This window comes from Capra hircus, chromosome 15 (assembly GCF_001704415.2).
Source record: "Capra hircus breed San Clemente chromosome 15, ASM170441v1, whole genome shotgun sequence".
Lineage (NCBI taxonomy): Eukaryota > Metazoa > Chordata > Mammalia > Artiodactyla > Bovidae > Capra > Capra hircus.
In genome coordinates this window covers 53,062,249-53,089,828 of record NC_030822.1, presented here as the reverse complement: position 1 = coordinate 53,089,828, position 27,580 = coordinate 53,062,249, and the positions used below count along the sequence as shown (strand labels likewise).

Genomic DNA, 27,580 nt, shown 5'->3' with positions numbered 1-27,580 from the left:
ATCAGAAAAAATGATGTCCCCCATGGATTCCATTGCTGTCTCATTGTATTGCGTGCGTGCTCAGTTGCTCCAGTCATGTTCGACTCTTTGCAGCCCTTTGGACTGTAGCCAGCCAGGCTCCTCTGTCCATGGGATTCTCCAGGCAAGAATACTGGAGTGGGTTGCCTTGCCCTCCTCCACGGGATCTTCCCGACCCAGGGATCAAACCCTAGTCTCCTGCATTACAGGCAGATTCTTTAATGCTGAGCCACAGTCTTGGTCAAATTCTTCACCTGCTTTATTTCAGGTTTTTTTCTCTAGATCAGATAAAGAAATTGAATGTGACTGTGTATAAAAGTATTATGGGTTGTGCAGGAGTCATATCTCTTAGTTGCCTGTGTTTTCAATAATCTCATGTATCTTAGAATCCATTTACCAAAGCATTCAGCACATGACTTATAATCCCTTTTGTAGTATTGTCACTTGATTTGAACCCAAAGACTGCTTCCCATCATTAATATGGATCATTATAAGCCATTTCTGCTGTAAACTCTGTCCTTTAGGTGAACAAAACAGTGGAAATCTGTGAACTGTTCCTTATTTATTTGTTTAGGCTGTACCACATGGCTTACATGATCTTAGTTTCTCAACCAGGGATTGAACCCAGGCCCATGGCAGTGAAAGTGCCAAATCCTAACCACAGGACTGCCAGGGAATTCCCTGTAAACTGTTTAGGTCATTATTTTTAACTCCTTGTTTTTCTAGTTTTTGAAATTGCATTACAAGCACTGAGTTTATATTGTCATCTTCCCCTCTGACTTGTTGATTTGCACTCTTACCTTTCCAGATGGTCTCTGTCTCTCCTCTAAGTGCTTAGGAAGTTATAATTTCCTCTGTCAGTTTTCTCTCTCCCCTGCCCCCACTCAGTTATTGGCTCAACCCCATCAGTATTGGAGCACATTGCTGAACCTGAGACATTTTCCTGTTAGGGACCATTTGAAGAACAGGACAGTGTAAATTGCTCCATCAGAACTTCATTAGAAAATGTGAGTCAGTGCTTCAAGTTTTGTGTTGGTGCCATTACAGGCACCATTGTTACAGGTAATTCATTAAACTGGATGTTTATTATTATTAATAAAAAGAAATCTCATTGGAACAACCCAGCCATATCTAGAAAATAAGTATGATAGAGTAGCTTAGAGAGACTTTGAGAGCACTTTTAACAAGTACTGTTGAATATTGCCTTTTGGGTCAGAATGTTAATTGGTCATCCTTATAGAATGTCTGTGACCTAATGGGTTTTATAGGGCAGGGCCTGGACAGTGGCCGCTTGCTCTGGACCTTTTACTTAATACCATTCTACTTGTTATCCCGAGAGTTATCTTTTCTGTCAAAGAACAGATTAATTATGTTGATGGGGAAGAGTGATGCTGTGAGCTACAGTTGTGAATTGAACTTTTTTAGTATTTCTGAGTTAAACTTTTAATGTTGCTTTAGTGAATTTAATCTGTTCTGTACTGAGAATTTAGCCAGCACCCTGAAGACCCGCTGTTCTTCTGCTTTACCTTACTCCTTGTTTGTTTTCCTAGGTTACCAAAGTGACCCAGGTAGATGGAAACAGCCCTGTAAGGTTTTCCACAGAGACCACTTTCCTAGTGGATAAGTATGAAATTCTGTAATACCAAGAAGAAGGAACCGAAAAGGAAAATTTTCAAATAAAGAAGAAGCCAACAGTGGCTGAAGAGTTTTTTCCAAACCCACAAGCCATTGGAGACCCTTTTTTTTTTTCAAACACAGTGCACGATTCTCTGAGCGCAAGGACCCTCAACTCACCCTCAGTGTTTCAGTGTCACAGAGACGTTCTTTGGCAAAGCAATGACACACCATAAAGGGAAAGGCTGCTGATTTCTTTGGCAGATTTACTGGCCAGCAGGAAAGCAAGCTCTCCAGAGAATGCCCCCAGTTAAACATTCTCTCCCTTTGCCTAAGTTGTTCTTTTATTTGAATCCTTAAATATATTATATTTCATACTTTGTTTTTAAAAAGTATTCTCTGCGGAAGATTTTAATCTTTCACACTTCTTTACCTTCAGTTTTTTTCTTTTGTATATCCAATCAAGCCCTGGGATCATCTGCATATAGGCATTGTATTTGGCACTCCCGTACCTCGGTTTTTGGACTATACAAGTGAACTGCTTGAGAGGTATGAGGTCTACACATTAAAAGATAAGGTTGTCTTATGTTGTTTTCCTATATCTATTCATCCCTCCATTCCTTTGCCAAGCTGTTTTCCTTTCAGGCTTGTCACTCTGCTTTAGAACACTACTATGAATCCTATTGTGTCGATAATAAAGACAGCTGAGAAACAGCTTTCAGATGGCATAGCCCCCCAACTTCAAGGTGTCCGGGAGGAGAATGGTCCTGTCCAGTTGTGGATTTCACACCGCAGGTGATCATGTTTGCTGCTGGTGCCACCCAGCCTTCGATCCTCCACATTTTGGGTGCTTCAGCTAATACATGATCGCTCATGGTCTTTGTAATCCATTCACATTCCTGAGATTCACCACCTTCCTCTTCCTGAATGTTCTCTAAATGTCATCAGCTTTTTCCTTTCCGTCTGAAATAAGGTTATGATTTTGGAGGCTGAACCCTCAGGGAGTCTTTGTGCCAATCCCGTGGGCCCTAAACTGTCAGGGAGACTCCAGTCTCACCACCGGGTCTTTAGCTTTTCAAGATGCAGCTGATTATATTGCTATATAGGAATTGCTGATAATACTCCTTTCTAGCCTCCTCAACATTTTTTTCAGCAGCCTGTCCTTCCCATCTCTGAAACCCTTCCTTTTTCTCCCGTACGTCTTTTCTGATGAGGATCATCGTGTAGTGGTTGTTTCTCAGCGCCCCCCTCATCCATTATTTCTTCAGTGGAGAAGACTGCATCAGCCAGCCTAGCTTTTAACCCATTGTTGCCCTGGGGATTGGTAGAGTTGTTGCCAGGCTGCAGCCACAGGCGGAGGAAGAGACAGATGACAGTAGACGACCTCCTGCACTTTCAGCTGGTTGGAGAGTACCACTCCCACTCTGAACAACATTTGGCCTTCCCTGCAAAGAGTGTACTGTACTGCAAGCAAAGCAGGCACACACAGATGGCCATGGATGGAATTGTTTGCCAAAGAAATTGCTGGCCTTTCCCTTCCCCTTAATCGCATCAGGGAAGAATCCTTATCTCTAGTTTGGTTTCCACATAAGGTTTTTTGAGGAAGGGGACTGGGACAAGAAATCTGTCATGTAGTTACGTAGACAAGGAATCTTATTAATTCAGGTTTGTTGGAGAGTTGCTTGTCCATATGATTTTTTAAAAGTGAGATTTAGTTTCACAAAAACTTTTTTTTCTGAAATTACTTTTGGGGTAATATTTAAAATGAGAGACATTTTGTAACCCTGTAAAATACATAGGGAATATAACATTCCAGTGTACACAAAGAAGGCAGATTCTTTAATCAAATAAAGTATTATAAAATGAATGTTTTTTAGACTGTTGACCCTCATACTTTGGTGTATTCTTGCTGATTCAGAATGATGTAATGGGATCTAAGATTAAAAATTAATGATATGTTTCTTTTAAGAGGAAATAATCTCTAAGAGTATTCATTACCTTTTCTCCCTGTAACAAGTATTGTGCCTCCTTGTGTACTTTTCTACATTTGAGAACACATACACATGTACTCCTGACAGTGTAGCTTTTGAATTTGATGGCACTATGGGCTTTTGATCCTCATTTTGTCAGGGGCAGTTGTAGAATCAGAGAAATGAAGCTTCATCTTGAAGGAGTAACCATAGGTGGTGATATTTTGGTGCATCCTCTTCTCCATTAGACAAACAGTGGTAAGAAGTAAGTGATGAGTGATGAATGCCTTGGAAAATGCCTCAGAACAGGCTGCTTCCTTACTCTATTTAAATTTAAAAACTATTGAATGTCACCAAATTGGAAGGCAAATCTCTGATGAATAATAAGTTTCTGGAATGAATAAGTTTTTATTTTAATGGTGAGAGGAAAGATTTTGAATATTTTTTCCTTAGAACTAGCAAGTATCTTGTCTAATGTTGCTAAAGTGTAGCTTGGCTCCCTGAGGCTGTAACGTTAGTCCAGTGAAATGAAGCACACCAAACCCATACCACACCCTCTGGCAGCTGATACCTCCATGGTGTCAAGTGGACTTTTTGTTGGCTGCTTGTGAGGGAGACTAACAAAATAATTAGATCTGACTGAGCATTCTGTTTGATGTAGGAGGTTTGTGGTTCCTGCTCTGGGTTAATTAATTCCACATAGAGGAGGTAGGGAGGGAAGTGAGTTCCTTTTAAGAAATGGTCTGTCATTGGTCTACTCAGTATCAAACCCCAGATCAATCAGCCCATGCACTGCTGCGGGAAACATTGCCCTCAGTTAACATCATACACGCTAGGTAGCCTCTCAGAGATTTCCAGAGTCGATACAGAATAGCTTTTTAAAAAGTTACATGGGACTTTTTTGGCATCCGGGTAGTTAAGACTGCCCTTCCGCTGCAGGGGCTGCAGGTTCAATCCCTGGTTGGTGAGCTAAGATCAAAAAAAAAAAGTTTATATCTGCAGGGCTCATTGGAGGAAGAGAGGAAAATAGAAAGTCCCCATCCTCAAGAAGGTTGAAACTGAGCTGGAAGCAAAAGCTGTACCTCCTTAAAAGTGTAGCTTTCTTGCTAAAGCAGACACACATCAACTGCAACCAGGGATACTCAGTGTGGGTCTCTTAAGGGTGAGGGCTTTGGTCTGGTAGGTTTTAAAGGAATTAAGGAAGCAAAAATGCAGAATTGACTCCCCTGTATTATGCACAACTCATTGCAACCATCCTTTCTCGGCATTCCACCTTTTTGCCCTGTTTGGTAAATATACCTGAAGCTGTAGAGCTGCTCTGAAACTCCTGGAAAATCCGCAAGTAGGTTGGCTGCTGTGTACTGCTCCTAACCCAAGAGCAGACAACATCTCTACAAGAGTCAGTTTCACCTCTCACCCTAGGGAGTTAGTGATTGATGAGGAGACAAGTCTTTAGGAAGTTTAGACTACTTTTCCAAACTGAGTTGTTGTCCCCTCTAAACACAAGAGGTAAAGCAACCAGGCAGTTTTTAGAAGCTTACTTAGGCCACTCCCCTATCCCCTACCCCCACAGGCCAGAAAGGAAAGTTTTTTGCCTTGCTGTTCATAGGGCAGGGGTTATGGGAAGTTCCCATAGGTGTAATTCTGTGATCAGGTTGATGTGCTGTTTGGGAAAGAAGTGTTACAAATTCAAAGCCCTGAGAGAAATGGAAATAGGTCTTGTTTCCCATTTTTTGCGGGAATGAATCCTTGTTCATTTCTGCTCATAGGAAGGTCCAGAGCCACAGAAGGTAGACTAGTCTTCCATCCTACGCAAAATTTCCACTCAGCTTGGAAGTATCTTAACTGTGAATAGAAATGTGGATTGCATAATTTCAAAAACAGGCTGAGAAGAGAGCTTCTGCTCTTTTCAGCGACTGAAGAAAGATTTGAAGTTTCTCCCCAGGTTGGATGCAGTGAGGAGTTAGTTACTTGGCATCATTGGTGCCACACCTACACTAATGATGCCTGAGTTCAGGATCCAGAGACGCCAAAAGGGATAGCTTCCTGGGTTAGGGTGTGTATCCACAGGGACTGCTTGCTGTAATGAGCACTAATCACCTCTTTCTGAGGCTGGAGGGAGTACAATTTGAGAGGAGGGACAGCTGGGAAATGTGCTGTGGCTAGGACAGGCTGGGTGTGGAAATCCACTCCTGACATTCATAACCAAGTGCAGAGGGCCTTCAAAAATCCACTCTTCCTTCCACACCCAGCCTTTGCCCTCTCCCCCTGCTTCCACCTCGGAAAGTCTGAAGCATGGTTGGAAAGCTGTTTTCTGCTTTCTTCTCTCTTCCTCCCCCTTTCTGAGCTTCCAGCTGCTCGACCTCTTGCGTAACTCTGCGAGAGCACTGAGTCTTTTTGATGGGCTCCAGATGTGCAGCGGGGTGGGGGTGGCGGGGGTGATGGTAGGTCTGAAGTCCCCTGAGTGCTCTAACTGTGGGAACCCAGGGCCCCAACACAGAGGGAGCAAGGACACACTGCACAGAGTGTTTGTCATGGGCTCAGCGGACTGCTGGGCTGGGGGGACAGCAGTTGGGTGATATTTCACCCCCTGCTTTAGCATCAGCTGCCTCCGTGGCAGGCTTGATTATTCCCCCAAATTCCTCCTGACCAAGACAGTAAGGAAGAGTTGGATTTATGAAGCACAGTTAAGTGAAAAGTCTGTGAGGCACCCCAATCTGAGCCTCAAATGCTGGGTCTTGGCACATAAGATACAACAAGTTTGGGGTTGGTTTCCTTTTCTTTTTATTTAACAGAATAGCCTGAAAATTACTGTTGTGATCTGCTTCATGAAAGATGGTCAGAGTTAAAATGCTTTTATGATCCTCAAACGGTATGAAGAAAGAATAAGAGCCTTCCACTCTCCAACACTGCTCCCCCACCCCCGGAAAGATCCTGGGGCTTCCTGATACCCATGGCACATGCTGAAGCCTGATAGTTTGACCTCTGTTAGCTATAGCAGGTAGCTGCAAAGAGCCAACCACCCCTTCCTGCTTCTAGTCCCGTTGGTTCCAGCCTCCAGCTGGCCGTGGGGAGGGTCCCCTGCTAGTGCTGGCCCTGTCAATGAGTGACCAAAGGTTCCTGCAGTTCAGCCTCCTGCTGTTCCTGGGTTAAACAGGGAGGGTGCACAGTAAAAGCACTGAGTCAGAACAAGATTTGTCCACCCAAAGAGGACAAATTATTTTCTGCTGTCCTCTGCTCACTGGAATGTCACAGCCTTGGGGGCTTTCTGCTTCGTATCCTTCAGGAAGGAAGAGTCTCAGGGGTCCCTCCAGTGCAGGTTTAAAAGGTCCAGTCTAGCTGAGTTCATATCCCTAGGTCCTCCTCCATCAGCCTCCTGGGGCAAGAGCTGGCTTTACAAGGTAAGGATCGGCTGTCAGCTTGGATTTCGGGTGGTGGTTGAAAAGGAGAATGACTTTCTCCCAGGGTCAGTTGCCAGGCTTCTCTAAGATTTTCAGGTCCTCCCCACCCACTTCTTCCTTATTAAACCCTTACTCCTACGGAGACCCAAACTGCTACAGGATGCTGTGCTCAACCAGTTTGAGCACCAGTTTGCCTCCCAACTGTAATCCCGGGCGTTGTGGTGGAGGTGGAGTGACACGGGGGCAAGATGATAATTCCATTCGGTTTTCCTATGCTCTACAGTTTGCGTGGCATTTTACCATGACTTTTTTATACGTATCTTTAGAAACGCCCCTATCTGGACGGTTATTAACTCCATTTACAGCTCATCCTGGCGGAGGGGCTTGGAGTAGGATGAGGAGAAGGGGCGACAGAGGGTAGATAGACCTGGATACCTTCAGCAGATATTCGGAGATGTTAAGAATATGTTGTACGGCTGCGACCATGAAGTTCACTAGGAGCTGATGGAGGATTCAGGCGTCTAAAGTGAAAAAAAAAGAGTAGGGGGCGGACTAGAGAAAAAAGGGAAAACACCCTCAGAAGAGCCTTAAGGCCTAGGGGTGGAGGGTGGTCCAGGAGAGTCCGGAGGGGAGAGCGAGTGGGGCCAGGGGTGCGCACTCGGTGGTGGTGGTGGAGAGCCCAGCTGCAGAGATGAACAAAGCGCGCGCTGTGCAGGCGTGGGGGGAGGTGCTGCTATGGGAAAGGCTGGGTGGGGGGACCTTGGGCTCCAGTCCCACAAGGGCGTCTCCTCTGGCTGGCCAGGCGGACGGGACGGGGGGACGGGGGCGGGGACTAGCGGGGCGGGGGGTGGGTAGGAAGGCGGGACCCACTTGCTCTCCTCCTACTCAGCGGGCTTCCAGGGAAAAGCAAGAGTGTCCTTCGAAGCCTGGGGCCGCGGCTGCCGAGCTGGGCGAAAGACCCGGTGTGCCCCTCTCCCCTCGAGGTGAAGGCGCTCCCTCCCGCTACGCCTGCGGGTCCCGCTCGCTGCGCGGCTGGGACGGGATAAGAGGAAGTCCCGGGGACCTGGCGAGAGCCCTCAGACCAGCTCTGGGCTGGAAGATCCAGGAAGAAGCCGGTCGGGGAAGAGGGGCGCCGCAGGTGAGTGTGTAGGGACACGGGGTCTTTGTGCTGAGCGGGCTCCGCTGCTCTCCCGGGAGCGGCTTGCTCCTGCCCTCCCGAGCCGCTGCCGGCGCCGCCGCCAGAGGGAGCGCTTGCGCTCCGCCCCCCACCCCCCCACCGCCGCCCGCCGCCCCGGGGGGAACGCGGATCCTTGTCCCAGGACTTTCCTGCGGGCGACTGGGCCACACTCGTGGGGTCTCGTCCGCCTGCTCCCCACACCTCCCTTCTCCCGCCGACAGAAGGACTGAGAGCCCTGCGCCAGGACAGCGAGGTCCCCTGGGGGCATCTCATCTCCCGTCCCGGGCTGAGCCGCCTTGATGGGACAGGAAAGGGATGCGGAGTCGGGCTCGGAGGCAGTGCTGTCCGGAAGGGACCGCTGGGTGTGTTCAGGGGATGGGTGGCACATCTGGGGCCTCTTGGGCCCTGCCAGGGCCCCGCGTCTTTAGGGGTCCCGGAGGCTGGAGGGGGGACCGTGGGAGCCGTGAGTCTCTGGCCCTTGCCACGCCCGCATAGTCCAGATTCGAATCCCTTGCGGAGTTCCCCCGTACCCCGGCTGAGCCAGGTCATCCGGGCTCCTCGGGGAAGGGGAAGCGCGCGGGCGGGGGCGGTGAGGGACTGGGAGGGGCCGCGGGGTTGCCGAGGCTTCCACGGACGCTTCCGCCGAGGCGCGCGCGAGCGGAGACTGGGCCGGCGGGGGACCCAGGGCGCCGGGGCGGAGCTGCATTCTGGGCCCGTTAGCTCAGCCGTCCCGGAGGCTCCGGGGACTGACTCATAGGGCCGGTTACACACAAACACAACCTCCCCCACCACGTCAGGCATCCCACGCGCAGACACACTCGGCGCCCCACCCGGCATTACCCACGCACCCTTCCCACCGCGCACGCCACGCGGACACGCCCGTCTCTCCGCCGTGACACGTGTGGGGCCCAACACACACCTAGACCTCTACCCACTCCGCACGCACGCCAAGCACCCGCCGCCCTCGCAGGAAGCCCACATCCACACCTGCGGCCCCTGCGCCCACGCAGCCCGCGATTCACACACCCACCTGCCGCTCACGCCCATCACACGCTCAGTCCGCACACACGAATGCTACGCGCGCGACCCCCTCCCGCAGCCGCCCGCGGGGAGCCGGCGGTGTCTGGGGGCCGCGCCTTTCCCGGACCGCGCAAACAAGCGGCCCCTTCTCCCGGCCCGGCCAAAGAAAGGCCGCTTGTCCGGCGTCAGCGGCGGGCGGGGCGGCCCAACACTGAGGCCTTGTCCCACCTGGCGGCCCTGGGGAGAGCGGCGAGGGGCAGCAGGGAGCCCTCCGTGAGGAGGCACCCCACCTCCACTCCGCACACAGATAAAATCACAGCCCCAAACTACACTCGCGCCTTGTCCCACCGCTTGCTCCAGCCCCGGCTGCCCGCCTACCGTCTCTGTCCAGAGCTAGGTCCCCAGGCCAGCCCTCCGGACCCCTTTCATTCCAGAGCCTCACCTCCCGTCCCCACGCCGGTCTCCTCCTCCAAGGCCCTGAGTACCTTCGACTGCTCCCCCGGACCGTCACCCCCTTACCTTGAGCACTCGTCTGTCCCCAGTCTCCCCCATCTCCTTCGTCCCCCAATCGTTCTCCTTCCCAGTCCCTGTCTCTCCTCCCCCGCTCCGCCTCCCCTGCGTCCCCTGGACTCCATCCTGCTTCCCACCTTCTTCCCCTCCTCCCCACCCTCTGCCCTCAGTCTTCTCTCCGCAGCCCTCCTTTTCCCTCACTCTTCAGTCTCCCTCTTTTATTTTTCCTCTCCAAACCCTTAATCTTCCCTCCCGTCCCACCCCTCCGCAGACCCCCGATTTTCCATCTCCTAAAGTTCTCTGAGGGCTTCCCAGGTGGCGCTAGTGGTAAAGAACCTGCCTGCCAATGCAAGAGATGTAAGAGACGCGGGTTCGATCCGGGGTCGGGAAGATCCCCTGGAGGAAGAAATGGAAACCCACTCCAGTATTCTTGCCTAGAAAGTCCTGTAGACAGAGGAGCCTGACGGGCTACAGTCTATGGGATCGCAGAATCGGACACGACTGAGCGACTGTCAAGTTCTCTGCGTCCTTTCCCCTACGTCCGGCCCCTGCCCGGCTCCAGCTCCGCGCCCGCTGGGCTCCCGGCCTCAGTTTCCTTCCCTTCCCAGCCCCTTCCTCTGCCAGCGGCCCTTGCTCTAAGGCAGACGCGCGCCGAAACGATCCCAACTCGGTTTCGCTCTTGGGCCGTGCAACGCCCGGGCTGCAGGGGACCGTTCTCGCTCCTGGGCCGGCCTCCGGCCTTTCTTCTGGGGCCCGATTTGGAGGCTGGACTTCCTCCAATCCCTGTTGGTTCTGGACCTTTCCAGTCGCTCGCCAGGGCCTCCCGCGCCCCTCGTTAAGGGACCGACCGAGTCCTCTGAAGCGGTGACTCTGGGAGCCCCACGCGGTCAGAGAGCTGGGGTCCAGGTAGGGCAGGGGATCCCCGGTGGCCTGGATGCCCGGGCGTTCGCGCTGGGCCGGGAGGCCGCAGGGCCCGGCGCGGGGTCACCTGCCGGAGCCCCTGCCTCGTCTACAAGGGACTCTCTAGACACCCGGGACTCTCTAGACACCCAGGCCTCTGCCACCTTGCGCCCGAGGAGGCGCTTGGACGTCTCAGCTCGCAGTGGGAGACCTCTACCGAGAGCCGGGGCTGACGGCGGCGCTTCCCCAGGCCCTCCTCCCAGAGAGCCCGACACGCACCGCAGGGGCCTTTTTTTGGCAGCGGGCGGGCGGGGTTTCCCAGGACAGCGGCGGAGGCCGGAGGGGTGAGTCGGCTGGGTATAATTACAGCCCCGGGGCAGTGGGCAGCCCGGTGGGACGGAAGCAGGTCGGCCGCTGGGGCCGCTGGGGGGCGCCCCGGCGCAGCCTGCTTGGCTCTCCCCGCCGGGGAGCGGCGGAAAGAGAGGGCGCCCCCCGGTGGCGGCTCTCCGGGCCGCGGTGCAGCCCTTGGGTCAGAGCACCGCCCGCGGGCTGGAACGCCTTGGTCTGGTGTATCTCCACTCCACCTGGATTGAGTTTTGGACCTGGAGCCACGGCCTCGCGCCTCCCTGTCTCTACATCTTTTCTTATCTTCTCCGTCTCTCCCTACACCTCTCTCCTTATCTCTTCCTGTTCTTTCACCTTATTCTCTTCTCTCCTCTCCTCCAGTCACTCTTTTCCCCCCATCAACCTCATTCCTTTACAGGCTTTATCGCCACTTGAAATCCTTGGTGTAAATAAATGAACACACTCATTGCTCCCTCACAGAGTGATGATGACAAACTTGACAGATGAAGAAACTGAAGCCCAGAAAAGTGAAGTGACTTAAGTTCAGGAAGCTCATACTAGTAATTGGCATATTTACAGTGCTTTGCACTTCACAGAGTGTCATTTGATATAATACCTGAATCTCTAGGGCTTTCCTTGTGGCTCAGCTGGTAAGGAATCCGCATGCGATGCTGGAGACCTGGGTTCCATCACTGGGTCGGGAAGATCCCCTGGAGAAGGAAATGGCAACCCACTCCAGTACTCTTGCTTGGAAAATCCAGTGGATGGAGAAGCCTGGTAGGCTACAGTCTATGGGGTCGCAAAGAGTCGTGGGACACGACTGAGTGACCTCATTTCACTTCACTTCACCCACTCCAGTATTCTTGCCTGGAGAATTCCATGGACTGTATAGTCCATTGGGTTGCAGAGTCCAACAGGACTGAGCAGCTTTCACTTTCTGAATCTCTAAGACATTCATCTTAAAAAAAAACACAACTAACTAGTAGTTTTATTGAGGTATGATGTTCATACCATAAATTCACTTAAGTATACATTCAATGATTTTTAATGTATTTACAGATCTGGGCAAACCATCATCACAAGTTTTAGAACGTTTCTATCATGCCCCCCAAATCTGCCCATTTATAGCCCATTAGATGGTCCCTCTGACAGGTCTAATGGGTTCACCCATTCCACACCTGGCCCCAGGCAAGCAGTAATCCAGACAATCTTCTTTTTAAATATAAATCATTATTCCAGTTTTATAGGGAACGAATTGACACTCAGAGAAGTTAAATAACATGTCCAAGGTCTCTCAGCTAATAAATAAGAAAGTCAAAATTAGAATTTAAGGCTCTTGCATCCCAGTCTAAAGCTCTTTCTGTTACCCAGTGATGCCTTTCCTTCACCATTGTTCATTGTTTTTTCTTACCCTCTTTTATATACACTTATATCCCTAACCCACTCTCTTGCCTCTCCTCCCTCAGAAAGCTGAAGGACTTCCCTGAATTGAAAGAAGCAGTACAGCCATCTTTGTCCCTGGAAATTCCTCCCCCTGGCCAGATCTCCTGGGGAGGTGCCAGGCCAGCTTGAGCCTTGGTGTAGGTTAACGGCCTTTGCCTTCCCTCTTCCCAGGCAGACTTGGGGTGGGCCTCAGGCCCTGTTCCAGCTTCTCTTCCTCCAGCTTGGGTGGAAATGGTGACGGAGACGATGCAGTCCAGGTCCGGAAGGGTGGAAGCTGGGAGGGTAAAATTAGTAACACTATTGCTAAGGCCTTTGGGCCCCACTGCCAGGGTCAGACACTCCTTAGAGTGCTGGCTCCTGCTCCCACTTCCTCTCCCAGTCTCTTAGAAGATGGCTGGAAGAGAAAGTGGAAGGGAATCCCGCCTTCCTGGGTCTCCCTCCCTCCCTTTGGTCACACTCTCTTCAGCTTCCCCAGTAACATTTCAGCAGTCAATAGGAAGTTTCTCACCTCAGTGAGCTGGCCAAGGGATGGGCACGTAGGCACATATTAGTACACAAAGCTCCTTCCTCACAGTTCTCAGGTACCAAAACTGTGATCCACGGAGGGGAAGGCTCTGGAGCTCTGGAGTCTATTTTACCTCTGGTTCTAAGGACCTCAGCTCCCTACAGTACCAACTTAGGTTGAGAACCCAAGAGTCCTATATTCTCACCACTGGGGGTTTTTATTTTTTATTTTTCCTGATTGTGGAGGGGGCGGGGGTTAAGATGCTTTCTGGGGAGGAGAGGATGCAGGAATTGAGACAGAGATGGCAGGAATCGTGGCATTTCCCCCTCATGTCTCCTTTAAGAAAACATCCTCTGAGACCCCTGGGGAAAGAAAAGGGGAGAGGCTGTGGAAGAGAGTGCCCACTCAGCCCTGCCACCTGCCTGGGGTCCCCTGTCTACCAGTGTCCCTGGAGGGGCCGTGTTGAGCTAGCTTTCCTCTCTAAGGTAGATTTTCCCCACCTTCTTGTGGCTTCAGATGCCCGAGGGTCCTCAACTGCCAAGGCCTGGGTCCTGGCTGTCAGAGGCAAGAGAGATCAGCATACGGTCTGGGCCCTATAGGACTTCTCAGGGGAGGGGTCAGGGCTGGTGTGGTGGGGTAGCATCCACACTGACCAGTGTTGTGGCTGAAGACGTGGCACTGCCCCTCTTCCCCCCTCCACGGCCCCCATCGACCTCCAAGCTCCTGAACTGCCTCCAGGTCTCCTCAGCAGGAGCTTGCTGCGAGCCAGAGCCATGGTGCCATTGCCCCCGCCCTGAGAACGCTGCTACAGAACCCACTCCTTGCCCCTTTCTGCTCTGGCATCCCTGCCTCACCTGTTTTCTGCTGTGTCCACAGGAGCTCTGGGGCCCCAGGAACATGGACACTCTCAATAGGAACCAGGTGGGCCCTGGATGTAAGACCCCGGGCCTGGTGCAGGTGAGAAAGGTCGGGGCCATGGGGCAAGAGGGAGGTCTGGTGGGGACAGGTCAGCTCCTCTCCCTCCCTGTGGTCCCGGCTCAAGAATGAGAGCCACACTACCTCCATGCTCGTTCCCAGGTCCCCACAGCTAAGTCTTTAGCTGAATTAGGTTAATTGGTTCACCCAGAAAATACCCTTTGAAAGTCAGGAAGTGGTTTACAGATTAACTTGGAGCTGTTTATCTGCTTCCGCCCTGCCCTCTCTTGTAATTCAGTTTAACAGGGGCAAGCCGTGGCCAAGTGGATTGCCATGGACAAGTCTACAGGGATAAGTCTTGATTGGTCCCCTCTATAGCAAATCCCCCCCAACTCTTAGCAAGCACCTCCCAGATCTCCTTACTTTCTCCTTGTTTCTGTCCTAATAGACAAAAGGGGTAGTTAAACCAAGACTTGAGATAAATCCAGTGGGACGAGTTAGTGGCCTAGATTCAGGTCTAATTACAATTTAACGGAATACTGCTCTGCACAAGATTTTGTGCTAAACCTTTCAATACCTACAGAGCCCTTTAGAGAGGGCAGGTGCTGGAGAGAGTGCTGATGTGACTGGGACTAGGGTGGTAAGGTGCCAGCCTGGACTCTCTCATGATGCTCATCCCCTACCTCCACCACCTGCAGAAAGGACCCTTGGACCTGATCGAAACAGGCAAAGGGCTGAAAGTGCAGACGGACAAACCCCATCTGGTGAGCCTGGGCAGCGGGCGGCTCAGCACAGCCATTACCCTTCTGCCACTGGAGGAAGGTGAGTCTGGGGTGCATCCCACTTGCTACCCCTCCATCCTTACAGACATTCCTGCTTGGAAATCCAGGCATGCGGGGGCCCCTCTTGCTACCTGCTGGCAGTGTTCACCTCCCCCAAATAGGAGGCCATGTCACAATGCCCACCCCACCCCTGCCCCCGAGCTTGCTTGCCTTGTCTGTGCCTCCCCAGACTAATTCTGGCTCCATGACCAGGATTAAAGATCAGCTTAGAAATCAGGAGAGAGCCCTGAAATAGGAGAGCTCATGGCTTTTGGCAACCAGTGTGGCTCTGCTCCAGGGCCATATCTAGCCAGGGAGAAGGTGCTGGTGGAGCTGGAGAGATGGGCAAGATGGGCATGGGGCACACCTCCGAGTTAGGCCCTGGCACAGCCCCCTCCACCTTGCAGCTTCTGCCCTTCCTGTCTCCTCTCCTGGCTGCACTTGTTGCCCGGGTGATACTACATTCCCGACATTCTCCAAATACCAGTCCAGGAGCTCTCTCCCTCCAGGGGCCAGGAGAGAGGGGGTGTGAGGAGGGCAAGGGTTGCAGGTGGTAGAAGGGAGGGAGAGGAGTGGGGAGGGAGAGCTGGAAGAAAAGATGGGGGAGGATAGGGAAGGAGAGAAAGGTCCTGGGGAGGAGAGCCTGGAGGGACTGAGGGACTTCTGCAGAAGAAGCTCCTACTAAGTTTGCGGATCCTCGGTGTCCTCTGGGCCTTCCTGTTTCTGGGGCCGAGAAGGGCTTATACCCCTCACTGTCTCCATCAGACTCAGGGGCGCCCCATGGGGCAGGCGGTGATTCTCCCCAGAGTAGGAGGTGGCAGTCGAGTCCCACCGTGGCCCTCCCAGCCCCTCCCTGCCTCTGCAGCCTGGACCGGACTTTGACAGTTGCCTCCTGTCTTCAGGGAGGACCGTGATTGGCTCTGCAGCCAGGGACATCTCACTGCAGGGCCCAGGCCTGGCTCCAGAGCACTGCTACATCGAGAACCTGCGGGGCACCCTCACCCTCTACCCCTGCGGCAATGCCTGCACTATTGATGGGCTCCTGGTCCAGCAGCCCACTCGGCTCACTCAGGGTAAGGTCTGACAGCTCTGAAGCCAGGGAGCCTCTGTTTAAAAGCTTGTGCGTGACAGGTGCAGGGGAAGCCTGCTGTTTTGGTTGCCATGGTAACTGCCTGAGTCTCCAAGTTGGGGGTGGGGTGCTCAGGTGCATCTGGATCAGGTGCGTTTCAAAACCCCCGCCAGCATCTAGACCGGCTTTTCTCTGGTCGTCCCACCCTACCTCTCACACCGTAGTGGGAAGAGAGAGAAGAGGTTCCACTGCCTGCTCTGGAGGACACGGGGAGCTGTGCAGCGGTTGCTAATGGTTGTTAGGTGAGAAGAGCTGGAGGAGCAACAAGGGGAACAATGGGAGGTGTTCTAAAAAGCCGTTGAGGTTGGAAGAGCAGGACAATGGGGATGGGACAAGGGCAAAAAAATCCGAGGACATGCTCACTCCTATTAAAACACTGTTGACAACAGCATCTGGGTCAGGAATGTCTTTACCACCCTGTTTCCCAAAGGAACAGGTCTCTGTGTGGTAAACGAGAGCTCTAAAAACTGGGCCTCCAGTTACTGTGGTGACAAGGCAGGTAAGGAAGGGCTTGGCCCAGGTGGCACTCTGATAGACCAGGTGTATTTGCCCTGGGCATCAGTGTATACAGTGAAGCATCATATTAGGGGGATGTGAAAAGTGGGCTTGGGTAGCCATAAAGGACAGGAGCTTTGGGCTAAGCCTGGCTGTAAGTAGGAGGACCAATGTCCTGGCAGTGTTTTCTGGGGACTCTTACCTCTTACTGGGCTTCCCAGATGGCTCAATGGTAAAGAATATCTGCCTGCCAATGCAAGAGACACCGGAGACGTGGGTTCCATCCCTGGGTCAGGAAGACCCCCTGGAGGAGGAAATGGCAGCCCATTCTAGTATTCTTGCCTGAGAAATCCCATGCACGGAGAAGCTTGCTGGGCTACAGTCCACAGGGTCGCAAAGAGTCATACACGTCTGAGCCACCAAGCACACTCACACCTCTTACTGGCAAGAAGCTCCTTGGCAGTGGAAATCCCACTCACTCCACTGTTTCCCTCTCTCCTGCTCTTCACACCCCTTGGGGTCTCTTCCTTCAAGGCTGACCCAGAAGACCTGCCCTGGGGTGTGTGATATGAGGGGACAGCTGACTCCATCAGCAGCAGCAAACAGACCCTCGTCTCTTCCAGAGGGCCTGTTATCTCTCGCTCTTATCTGACTCCACCCCCCACCCCCAAACTGGCGCTTTGGCTGTACTGCCATCTGGCTGCAGACTGTCCTCTTCCATTTCAAAGACAGCATCTTACCCAAGATTTGGGTACATGAGAGTGAGACAGCAGAGCAGCAAGGAGAGGCAGGGGCAGAGTTCAGAGAAGGCTGGAGAAAGAGCCCACCCCCAAATCCCTCATGTTCCTGGGCAAGAACGCTCTGCCCTTGTGTGTTGTGAGCAGGGTGGAGGAACCCATGCTCTTCCACCCAGTCTTTCCAGGGCAGCACTTAGCTTCGTGGGACGGCCTGGGCTGAGATGGAATTCTCAGGCATTTCCTGTGGCCCAAGTGACCCTCAACTCTTCCCCAGCCAGAAGCCCACCCTGCCAAGTATGTACCCTCCCACTCTCTCCTGACCCTAAACCCCCTTCCCTTTCCCTGCCTCCCACCCCATAGCCGCCTTGTCTAGGCTAGCCTGTCTCTGAAGCCTGGCAGCCTGGGGAGGGGTAGGCAGAGGCACAAAGGAACGGGTGTTCTTCTCCCCAGCACTACCCCTCCCCTGGGCTCCAGGAGCTGAGGGTTTCCTTGTCTCATCTCTGGAGCAAGGCACCAAGCCCAGCCCTGCCTGGCCCCACTCCGGACATTCTTGGGAGTGCGTTTCCCTGGAAACTGGGTGGCTCGGGGGTGCAAGTGCTATCTCTGTAACTGTGTAACTGGAGTGTGTTTATGTATCTCCGGATGTGTTTGTGACTCTGGATTTGTGTATCTCTGTGTTTGTGTCTTTCCCTGTGTTTATGGATCAGAGTGTTCAAGTGGGAGGCAGGGTAAACTCAGGGCTGGTGGTACCAAACTGTCCACGGGTGTGCTCCGTGAAGATAGGAGAACTCACTGACCACTGGCCTATCTGTGGGCATATGTGCAAGAGAACCATTTTCCCTGTCTTGTTCCCTGAGCCAGCCTTGGTCGGGGGCGGGGGGCGGCCCTCTGAAAAAACCAGAGGACTACCCTAGAAATAACAAGGAGCCCTCTCTGCCTGGGCTGGTCCCTGGCTGCATCATTCTGGGCACTGTGCCCAGCCATAGGCAACTTGGAGAGGCACACGTCATAACGAGCAGAGTGGCAGTGACAGGCTCTTTGAGCAGGAATATGTCTGGGCCAGGGGCGGGGTTGGGGGGAAGCAGGCAGAAAACAGATGCCAACGCCAACTTGAGTGAAAGCTCTGGCCATGGGGCCCTGATGGGAGGGAACCAGGAAGATCCTGCTTCCAGTCTTGTCCCCAGGTACCTTGGGACATCCCAGGAGGCCCTCTCTCTACAGAGCTGGGAAGACGACCAAGGAAATGAGGAGGAATCTCAATCTGGGTCAAGGCTGCCCCACCCTGAGACCACAGTGCCAGACCACATGAAAGATCCGGGAGGGGACCCAGTAGGGAAGGACCCAGAAAGCCACGCAGCGTGGGGCCCAGGCTGTCTAGACAGAAGGTCCCCTACCCTCTCGGAGCCATTCACTGCCAGCCCCTGCCTCTGAGCCTCCTCTGAGTCTCCTTCGCTCCCCAGGCCCCTTGCTGGTGGGTAGGGGCTTCTGGGAGCCAGGATTCCTGAGTAATACAGCTGCCTCCCTCTGGGATCCAGAACGATGAACCGCTTCCTCTTCCACCCAGCTGTCAGTTAGTCCTTCCGTGAAATAGGAGGGAAGCCTCCCACAGACTGTCCTCTGTGATGAGACTGATAAAGATCTCAACTAATAAAGCTCAAAGGAGGGAGAGAAAAAGCAAAAGCTCCTAACTCCCCACTTCTGTGTGCCTGCCTCCTGCCCTGTTTCCCCCTGGCAGTGTCCTCTGTGTCTGTCTGGGTCTGTCCAGCTGGCCGTCACAGTTTCCAGACCGATGAATCACATTTCCTGAGGAGGTTTTTTTTAAGCCTCCCCCTATTTTGCATTTGACCCTATATGGTTTTCCTTTTTCCTTCAGAAGGGGAATGAACTGCCTGTGCACATGTGAGTGTGCGCGTGCATGTGCGTGCATGCGTGTGTGAGTGTGCATGTAGTATGGCAGTGTGGGTAGGTGTTCAGCGAGGGTGGAAAAATTGTTTGATTGTTTCTCTAAGGAGGTTGACTTTTTTTTTTAAGTTATGGAAGGAAATGGCTTTTTAAAAATATTTCTTTATTGGGACTTCCCTCGTACGTAGACTGGTAGCTAAAACTCTCTGCTCCCAATGTAGGGGTCTGGGGTGTGATCCCTGGTCAGGGACCTAGATCTGGTGTGCTGCAACTAACACCTGGTGCAGTCAAACAAATAAAAGTATTTTTAAAATATTTGTCTATGTGGCTACTCCAGGTTTTAGTTGCTGCATGTGGAATACAGTTCCCTGACCAGGGATTGAACCCAGGCAAGTCCCAGGAGGTGGACTTTTGATTTCAGAGTCTCTCCAAGACTGAGTGGAAGGCGATGCCTGAGTGAGTGTGGAACCACAAGAAGGACTGGTGCCTGAGGGGTTGTGTGCTGGAGAATAAACGTGTATGAGACACATTAACCAGGGTGTTCTGTGTGATTCAGACAGAGCGTGCACAGTTGAGTGGTGTCTGGCGGAGCAGGTGTTGGTGTGTATTTGAGAGAAAATGTGTGGGGGTGTGTGAGCTCTGAGTGTACAGAGGACATCTGAGAGAACACAGCGTGTCCCTTAAGGTTCTGGTGTCCAGAGGCCAGGTCCTGGAATGTGAGGAATTTTCTGGGACTGAGGCTGGGTGGTGGTTACTTGCCTGGCCCAGAACCTCAGCATGGTCCCAGGAGCTCCAGGGGTGGGTGGCACTCTTTCCAGATGGATAGGTACCTCCTTGGGGTGGGTGAGCTCTTTGCTGGAGCTCTTTGCACACTTGGTTGTGGCTGGGAAGGGGTGAGTTGGCTTCTGGAACCCAAGGAAATGGGTTGGCTTGGAAGAGGCAGTGCCTGGGTCCAGTTTGGGTCATTAGGTGAGGTGAACTGCTGACAGTGTGGGGAGTGGGGGTCGGGGATGGGGGTGGGGCAGAGGAAGAGGTGTATAGGGTAGAGACAGGAGCTAGACTCAAGACTGTTCCCAGAGCACAGCCTCGGCCTGAACTCCCACTTGTCACAGTGGCAGACTGAGGGCCAGAGCTGGACCCAGTCACCTGGCTGGATTCCTGGAACTTTCACTCTTCTCCCTAATATATTGTTGTTCAGTCGCTCAGTCGTGTCCTACCGTGACCCCTCGGTCTGCAGCACGCCAAAATTCCCTGTCCTTCACTATCTCCCAGAGTCTGCTCAAACTCATGTCCATCCAGTCGATGATGCCATCCAACCATCTCATACTCTGTCGCCTCCTTCTCCTCCTGCCCACAGCCTTTCCCAGCATCGGGGTCTTTTCCAGGGAGTCAGCTCTTCACATCAGGTGGCCAGAGTACTGGAGCTTCAGCATCAGTCCTGCCAATGAATATTCATTCATGGTTGATTTCCTTTGGGATTGACTGGCTTGAGACGTCTCTCTAATACGTGGAGCCGAGGCCAGCCTGCCCACGCTGACCTGGGGGCTGGCCTGGCCCCTTCCCGGCGCCTCGGGCTCTCAGTGAGACCCCCGCATCTCCTCACTTCTGCCTCCTGGCTCCTCACGCTCTGGCCTCTGGGTCTGTCCCTCCCCTTTCCTTCTCTGTCCTCTCTCGCGAACGCTCCCTCCCTGCCGCACTCCTGCCCCTGCCCCGGGCTGCGGGACCCCGGCGGGCTCCGTGGGCGCGTGCCCCGCCGCGCCCCGCCCCGCGCCCTCCATCCCGCTCCCTCCATCCCGCTCCCCTCCGCGGCTCCATCACTTCCTCTTCCCCTCCTCCTCTCCTTTGTCCCTCCCTCCTGGCTCCCTTCCCCCGCCGCCGGTGGCCGGCCCGCCCCTCCCCGGGCATTGGTGGCTGCTCGCCGCCTCGCTGCCTCGCAGCTCCGAGCCGGGAGCCGGCGGCTGGAGGTCGGCCCGCCCCCTCAAAGGCCCGGGGCGGGCCGGGGACCTGCAGGGCCGGGGCTAGCGGGGGCGAGCCGTGCGGAGGTCCGAATTCGGTGGTGAGTCCTCAGGCCCCCGGCCGCCGCAGCCCCGGCAGCCTGGCGAGGAGCAGCTCGGGCTGGGAGGGGCGTCGAGGGGGTGGGGAGGCATGCCAGGAGGGGGATCGGGTCCCCAGCCCCACTTTGGGAGCCTGAGGCTGCGAGACTCGGGTGTGTGTGTGTGTGTGTGTGTGTGTGTGAGAGAGAGAGAGAGAGACACACACACAGAGAGCGAGCCCTGAACATATCCAAGTGGGGCGTCTGGGATCGGGGCCACTCCTCAGCGGGGCAGGCTTCATCTTTCCCAACCCCGCGCTCGGTGGTCGCCTCCGTGGGACCTGCCTCTCCATGGGGTAGAGGGCTCCTGGTTAGGACTAGGGGAGCCTGTCTTACAGCGAAGAGGGGTCTCTGATGGAAGGGGCCAAGGCCCTTTCTCTGGTCTTCCCCACACCCAGCCTCCTTTCGGCCAGTTCATTCTGTTTGTGTGGCCAGCAGGGCAGTTGACTGTTGCTCTGAGTGTGTGAGCCTGTCTGCTGTCTCTGAGTATGTCTGTGTGTTTCTGAGTGTGTCTGTGTGTTTCTGAGTGTGTAGGTGTGTTTGTGTGCAGGGTGCATCTCTCAGAGAAAGGACCCACCCTCTCCTTGGCCGGGTTTCTTCCCCTCCAGATGTGCAGCTCCTTTACCCACCTGCATGCAGCTGGGCCCTGAGCCCCTTTGCGGAGGGGGGACAGGAACGCAACTTTGCCTGGATGAGGAGGGGTTCTGGGGTTTCCTGCATGGGCTGACCTTTGGCAGTGCAGGGCAGGAGTGAGCAGAGAGAAGGTTTCTTCCCAGAAACAGGCTGACCAGGCCCCTGGGGAAACGGGACAAGAGTAGGGGTAATGCCTGGGGCCCCTGAGTGCAAATAGAAAGTTAATTTGGGCAGGAGCTGGGCTACAATCAGTCCTGCTGCCCTGCTGCCTGCTCTATTAATACAGATCCAGCTCTGCTGCCTGGCATCACCTATTTATAGCCCAGGAGGCAGCATGGCCACACCCCTTGTATAGAGGAGGGTGAGGGGCAGAGGAGGGACAGGGGACTCACAGCTAGAGGAGCCAGAGCTTAGGGTCCCTACCTGCCTACAGCCTCCTTGGGTGGGCCTGGCACTGATGGGCTGGAATCCACCCAGACTCCCCAGTCCTTCCCAGTCTGGACTGTGTGGTCAGGCTCCTGAGCTGCCCCACTCTGCCCCCACCCACCCCCCAGTCAACCCAGGGTTGAGTGGGTCTGTCTAGACCCTGCGAACTCATCATTAATTAGCTTGTTAAATGGCTGGAAGGAGGGGGATGGGAATGGCAGGGTTCTGTCTGAAACAGCTGTGGTTGTAATTAGGTGGACGGTGTGGCTGGCTAATATTTATTCCGGTTATAATTACTCTGTGATCAGCTCCTCTGATTGGTGGCTTGGCAGGGAAGTCTCCCTCCTTTCCTAACCACCCATCAGCCTTTAGAATTGTTTGTGCCCGCCCGCCTGGGAGGGCCTGTGGGTATACCAGCGAAGTGGGCGGTTTTGTCTACTATGTTATCTGCTGTGGGCTTCTCAGCCTGCTAGCCCCCCATCCATGGCAATACCTAGGATCCCCCTGACAGACTGCTGAGCTTCTCAGTGTGGGGGCCCGCCAAGGTACCCCACATGGCCCGGGATGCCCCATGCCCCTGTGGCCTGCCTGAGTTGAACTGTCTCAGCGTCCAGGAATGTAGAATTCCCTGCCAGTCTTAGCTCAGACTGGCATGAAGCTTGGGGTGCCAAGTGGCAGCAGATTGGGTAGACAGGAGCCTGGGGCCAGGGGCCAAGGATGTGGACAGATTGGAAGGGTGGGTGGTAGAGAGCTCCAGGTCTCTGGCTTATCCCAACAGAGCATCTTAGGCAGAAGCGCTCCAGCCCCTGGTGTGGCGGGAAGAGGAACTCTGCCAGACAGGGTTAGGTGCTGTGGGCACACCTGTTGCCATGCACACTCCTAGTGCCCCTGGCTATGTTTTCTGACTCCCCTGTGCCCTCCCCCTTCCACGCACTCGCACTTCCTGGGCAGGACTGGGCTTGTGTCTACTGCCTGGGAATGTGCTTGGCTGAGGCTGGGCCCATTGGCCTAGGCTTGGCTACACTGCAGGAGAGTCCACGGAGTGGGACAATGTCAGGCCGCAGAATGCTTCGACAGAGGGAGAGAGGGTAGCAGTCTCTCTCGATGGTCAGAAAGGGTGGCCGGTGCATCTGACGGATCCATGGTGTGTTTCCCCATTTCCTATCTCAGAGCTTGTTTGTGATCCTAGAAGTTGCCGCCTCTTGAACTGGCCCTTCCACCCAAGTGGCAGATAGATGGATCATGAGTCCATGTTGGGTGGGGGCATGTGAGGGTCTGTGTTCTCTAGAGAACCTTCTCCGTTGACAGAGCATTGACATACACTGTCTCTTAACTCTGCAAGTCAGTGGTATTGTTCTCATTTTTCTGCTGAGAGAATTAGACTCAGGGAGGTGAAGTGACCTTCCCCAAAGATCTCACAGGTGGTAATGAAGAAAATTTAGGACTGGGACTTAGAAGCCAGTGCTCTTTCCATTCGGCTGTGTGCTGTGGAGCCAGGCTGGGGCCTCAGGCATGGGCTGAGTCAGGGGTGGACCATGTGGCCGCTGGGAGTGCAGGTGGGGATGGCTCTTCGGAGCCTGGGTGAGCCTGCAGGTGCTGCGGGCTAAAGGCTGCCTCAGCCCTGCCCTGCCCCTCTGAGCGTGTGCTTTCTCTGCAGGCTGCATGTTGTGCCTGGGTCAGTCCACCTTCCTCCGCTTTAATCACCCAGCTGAAGCCAAGTGGATGAAGAGCATGATCCCGGCAGGGGGCCGGGCCCCTGGCCCCCCCTATGGTCCTGGCCCAGGTAGGTACCCAGTTGGGGCAGGTGGCTGGTTTGGTGGCACCCCGTGGACAGTCCTCCCCCTTGCCCACTCCAGCCACACTTGTAGTGTCAGGGCGAGACAATAGCCATGATCTGGGCTTGCTGCCACCTGCCATGGGCCGCTGGGGGAGAGTGCCAGGCAGTCTGGCCACGGGGAGAGATCCAAGAAGTGCTGCTTGGCTGGAACTGGGGAGAATCATGTGTCTGAGGGATGGGGGGGGCTCTGCCAGCCTGTGTCCCACTGCCCTGGACGGTGTCACCTCAGTGTCTGGGACCCTGACCCTCATATGTCACCACCAGGGATCCTCACCCTTGAGGGCGGCCTGAGGGGGCAGAAGGAAGCATCAGACTGAGATGCTGTAAGCTCTGGGGGGGGTTCCCACCTGCTTGTGATCGTATCTTTGGGCTCTGCCCCACCCCCAGGCCATGCCATGCCATGCCATGCCAGCTGATGACTCAGTGGAGCAGCTGCACTTTGTGTGTGAATTATTGATCCCTAGAGGAGAGTTGGTGATTGTCCCAGGGAACCAGCACAGCCCCCCACTCAGCCCAGCTGCCTTGGGGGTGGGGTGCAGACCAGAAGGCTGCCCATACGCCTGCCACCCCAGACTTTGCACAGGCATTCAGATGGCTGTGGGGTGACAGGGGTCATCGTGGTGCTGGGACAGGTGGGTATGTGTGTTAGGGACATCTAGTGGGCTGGCATCAGTGGTTTCTATGGATTGCCTGGGGATATGAGGAAAGATGGGTGGTCACTGGGATCACCAGTATCCATGGCAACTCCTCTTCCTTGGTCCCACACAGCCCCCATAATTTTGGACCAGACTCAGGCTTGCAGAGGCTTTCCCTTCTCCTCTGCCTCCTGTATACTAGGCCCTTGGGGGCTCAGAAGCTTGGGTTCCCAGTCCACTCCCTGGGTGGCTTTACCTTACTTTAGATTGTCATGCCACTCCCTCAGCTGTTTGGGACAGTGGTTCCAGAGACTCCTGGTTGGTTGACGAGGGCTGGGGCAGGGCAAAAGCAGGCTCTTGCTGGTGTGGCTTAATGGTCTAATTGGAGGCCCTAAGCTGCATCTAGTTGCTGGCCAGCCTGGCTTCCAGGAACTGGCCTTCAGGGCCAGGCCCCTCCCTTGCCTCTGATTGGATAAAGTGCTGCCGCACACACCGTCACCCAGTCCTGGAGGCAATGTGTGTGTGTGTGTGTTTTCCTGGGTCTCTGCTGCGTGTTGGGAGGCGCTAATGTCCTAATAAACGGGGACCCCCTGGAACTTCTGGCCCGCTCCCTAGCATGCCCCGCTGCTCTTTGTAGAATGCGTGCCTGCCTTTCTGATGGAGAGGTCAAGGAGGTTGGGGAAACCAAGACGGGGAGGAACCTAAAAGTGCCTGGCACTGTTGCCAGCTCTGTCCTAAGTCATAAAATGTTAGAGCCGGAAGAGCCCTCTTCCTTTAGAGAAGGCAGAACCAAGGGCAGGCGATTTGGGGAAGGTGGTGCAGCAGCAGTCAGTGGCAGGGCTGGCCCCAGGACCTCCGGGCTGCTCTTCCAGGGCCTTCAGGCTGCTCTTCCAGGGCCTTGGCAGTCCCGCCCTGCTCGCAGGAGGTGGGGGGCGCTGGCTCTTTTGTATATAAAGCTCCCTAGGGCCCAGGAGGTGAAGATGGGGCCTGAGGCTGTTTGCATTCCCTTCACAGAATCAGAAAGCCTGGTGAATGGGAACCACACCCCACAGCATGCAACCCGGGGACCCTCTGCCTGTGGCAGCCACAGTTCCCTGGTGAGCTCTATTGAGAAGGACCTGCAGGAAATCATGGACTCACTGGTGCTAGAGGAGCCTGGAGCTGCTGGCAAGAAGCCTGCCGCAACGTCCCCACTCTCACCAATGGCCAATGGCGGGCGCTACCTGCTGTCCCCCCCAACCAGCCCGGGTGCCATGTCTGTGGGCTCCAGCTATGAGAACACTTCTCCGGCCTTCTCTCCACTCTCCTCGCCAGCCAGTAGTGGGAGCTGTGCCAGCCACTCACCCAGTGGGCAGGAACCAGCACCTTCCCTGCCCCCGCTGGTGCCCGCCCGGTCCTCCAGCTACCATCTGGCCCTGCAGCCCCCGCAGTCCCGACCGAGCGGCGCTCGCCCCTCTGAGAGCCCTCGGCTGGGCAGGAAGGGGGGTCACGAGAGGCCTCCCAGCCCTGGTCTCCGAGGTCTGCTGACAGACAGCCCTGCAGCCACCGTTCTGGCCGAAGCCCGCAGAGCCACAGAGAGCCCACGGCCGGGTGGGCAGCTGCCCGTGGTGGCGATCAGCCTGAGTGAATACCCGGCTTCCGGTGCCCGGGGCCCAACCACCAGCATTCCTGGCAGCCCCAAGTTCCAGCCGCCAGTCCCTGCTCCCCGAAACAAGATTGGCACGCTCCAGGACCGCCCTCCCAGCCCTTTCCGGGAGCCGCCAGGCGCTGAGCGGGTGCTGACCACCAGCCCCTCACGCCAGCTGGTGGGCCGAACATTTTCGGATGGCTCAGCCACACGCACCCTGCAGCCTCCAGAGAGCCCCCGCCTAGGCCGGCGGGGCCTGGACAGCATGAGAGAACTGCCTCCCTTGAGCCCATCTCTGTCCCGCAGGGCTCTCTCCCCCGTGCCCGCCCGGACCACCCCAGATCCCAAACTAACCAGGGAAGTGGCAGAGAGCCCCCGCCCCAGGCGCTGGGCAGCCCACGGGGCTTCACCAGAGGACTTCTCCCTGACGCTGGGGGCCCGGGGCCGTAGGACACGGAGCCCCTCGCCCACACTCGGGGAGTCCCTAGCACCCCGCAAGGGCAGCTTCAGCGGCAGGCTGAGCCCGGCTTACAGTCTGGGCTCCTTGACTGGGGCTTCACCCCGCCAGAGCCCCCGCGCCCAGAGGAAGCTCTCCAGCGGGGACCTGCGCGTGCCTGTCACCCGGGAGCGGAAAAACAGCATCACGGAGATCAGTGACAATGAGGATGACCTCCTGGAGTACCATCGGCGGCAGCGCCAAGAGCGGCTTCGGGAGCAGGAGATGGAGAGGCTGGTGAGCGCGTGCCAGGGAGGCTGTGGGCATCACGACAGGGGCTCTGCCAGAGTGTGGGCGGGCCGGCTGGCAAGGAGGGAGGGGCACGTGGACAGAGCCTGGGCTTCCCAGGCTTCTCCACTTCCAGGATACAGTGCAGTGACCTGGATGCCAAAGCTTTGGTCCCCTGAACTTCCTTTGAAGTCTCTAAGGTTACTTCAAATGCATGCTAACTTTTCATTTATTCTGTAACACAGTGTTTGTTTTCATGTATAAGTTAACGTTTCACATGATTTATTGGAATACAGGGAAGCTCTAGGAAAGCACACCATGTGTAGGATGAAGCTTGGTACCTCTCAGTTTGAGAACGCAGGGCTTAATGATTAGAAGTTTGAGTCCAGAGAGGGGAGTGGATTTGTTCAAGGTCACACAGCACGTCCTGGCAGAACTGGACTTGGAACCCATACCTCCTGTCTTTCTCTCCTGTCTTCTCCAGGCTTTTCTTTAAAAAAGCCTCTGGTCCTGTTTTCTTGCTTCCCTTTGTTGTTGTGGTCGTTTAGTCGCTCAGTTGTGTCCGACTCTTTATGACCCCATGGACTGTAGCCTGCCAGACTACCTGTCCATGGAATTTTCCAGGCAAAAATACTGGAGTGGGCTGCCATTTGTTTCTCTTTGGCCTCTCTCAGTGGGTGGGAGCTGCTCACCTTGGCCTATGC

At 54.7% G+C, this 27,580-nt stretch overlaps 2 protein-coding genes across 4 annotated transcripts in view; both read left to right on the top strand.

Moving 5' to 3' along the window:
- Nucleotides 1–3,503, top strand: part of ARCN1 (archain 1) — a 28,895-nt gene extending 25,392 nt beyond the window's left edge. The window contains exon 10 of the mRNA XM_018059714.1: nt 1,569–3,503. Within this exon, the coding sequence (XP_017915203.1) occupies nt 1,569–1,658 (90 nt within the window). The 3' untranslated portion in view covers nt 1,659–3,503. The remainder of the gene's footprint in view (nt 1–1,568) is intronic.
- PHLDB1 (pleckstrin homology like domain family B member 1) overlaps nt 7,886–27,580 on the top strand; it is a 49,012-nt gene continuing 29,317 nt past the window's right edge. The window contains exons 1-6 of one of the 3 annotated variants that reach the window (XM_018059710.1): nt 7,886–8,141; nt 13,780–13,860; nt 14,517–14,640; nt 15,542–15,712; nt 23,711–23,836; nt 25,540–26,885. In XM_018059710.1, the coding sequence (XP_017915199.1) occupies nt 13,801–13,860; nt 14,517–14,640; nt 15,542–15,712; nt 23,711–23,836; nt 25,540–26,885 (1,827 nt within the window). In that variant the 5' untranslated portion in view covers nt 7,886–8,141; nt 13,780–13,800. The remainder of the gene's footprint in view (nt 8,142–13,779; nt 13,861–14,516; nt 14,641–15,541; nt 15,713–23,710; nt 23,837–25,539; nt 26,886–27,580) is intronic. The other 2 variants (XM_018059711.1, XM_018059712.1) reach the window with 2 other exon arrangements.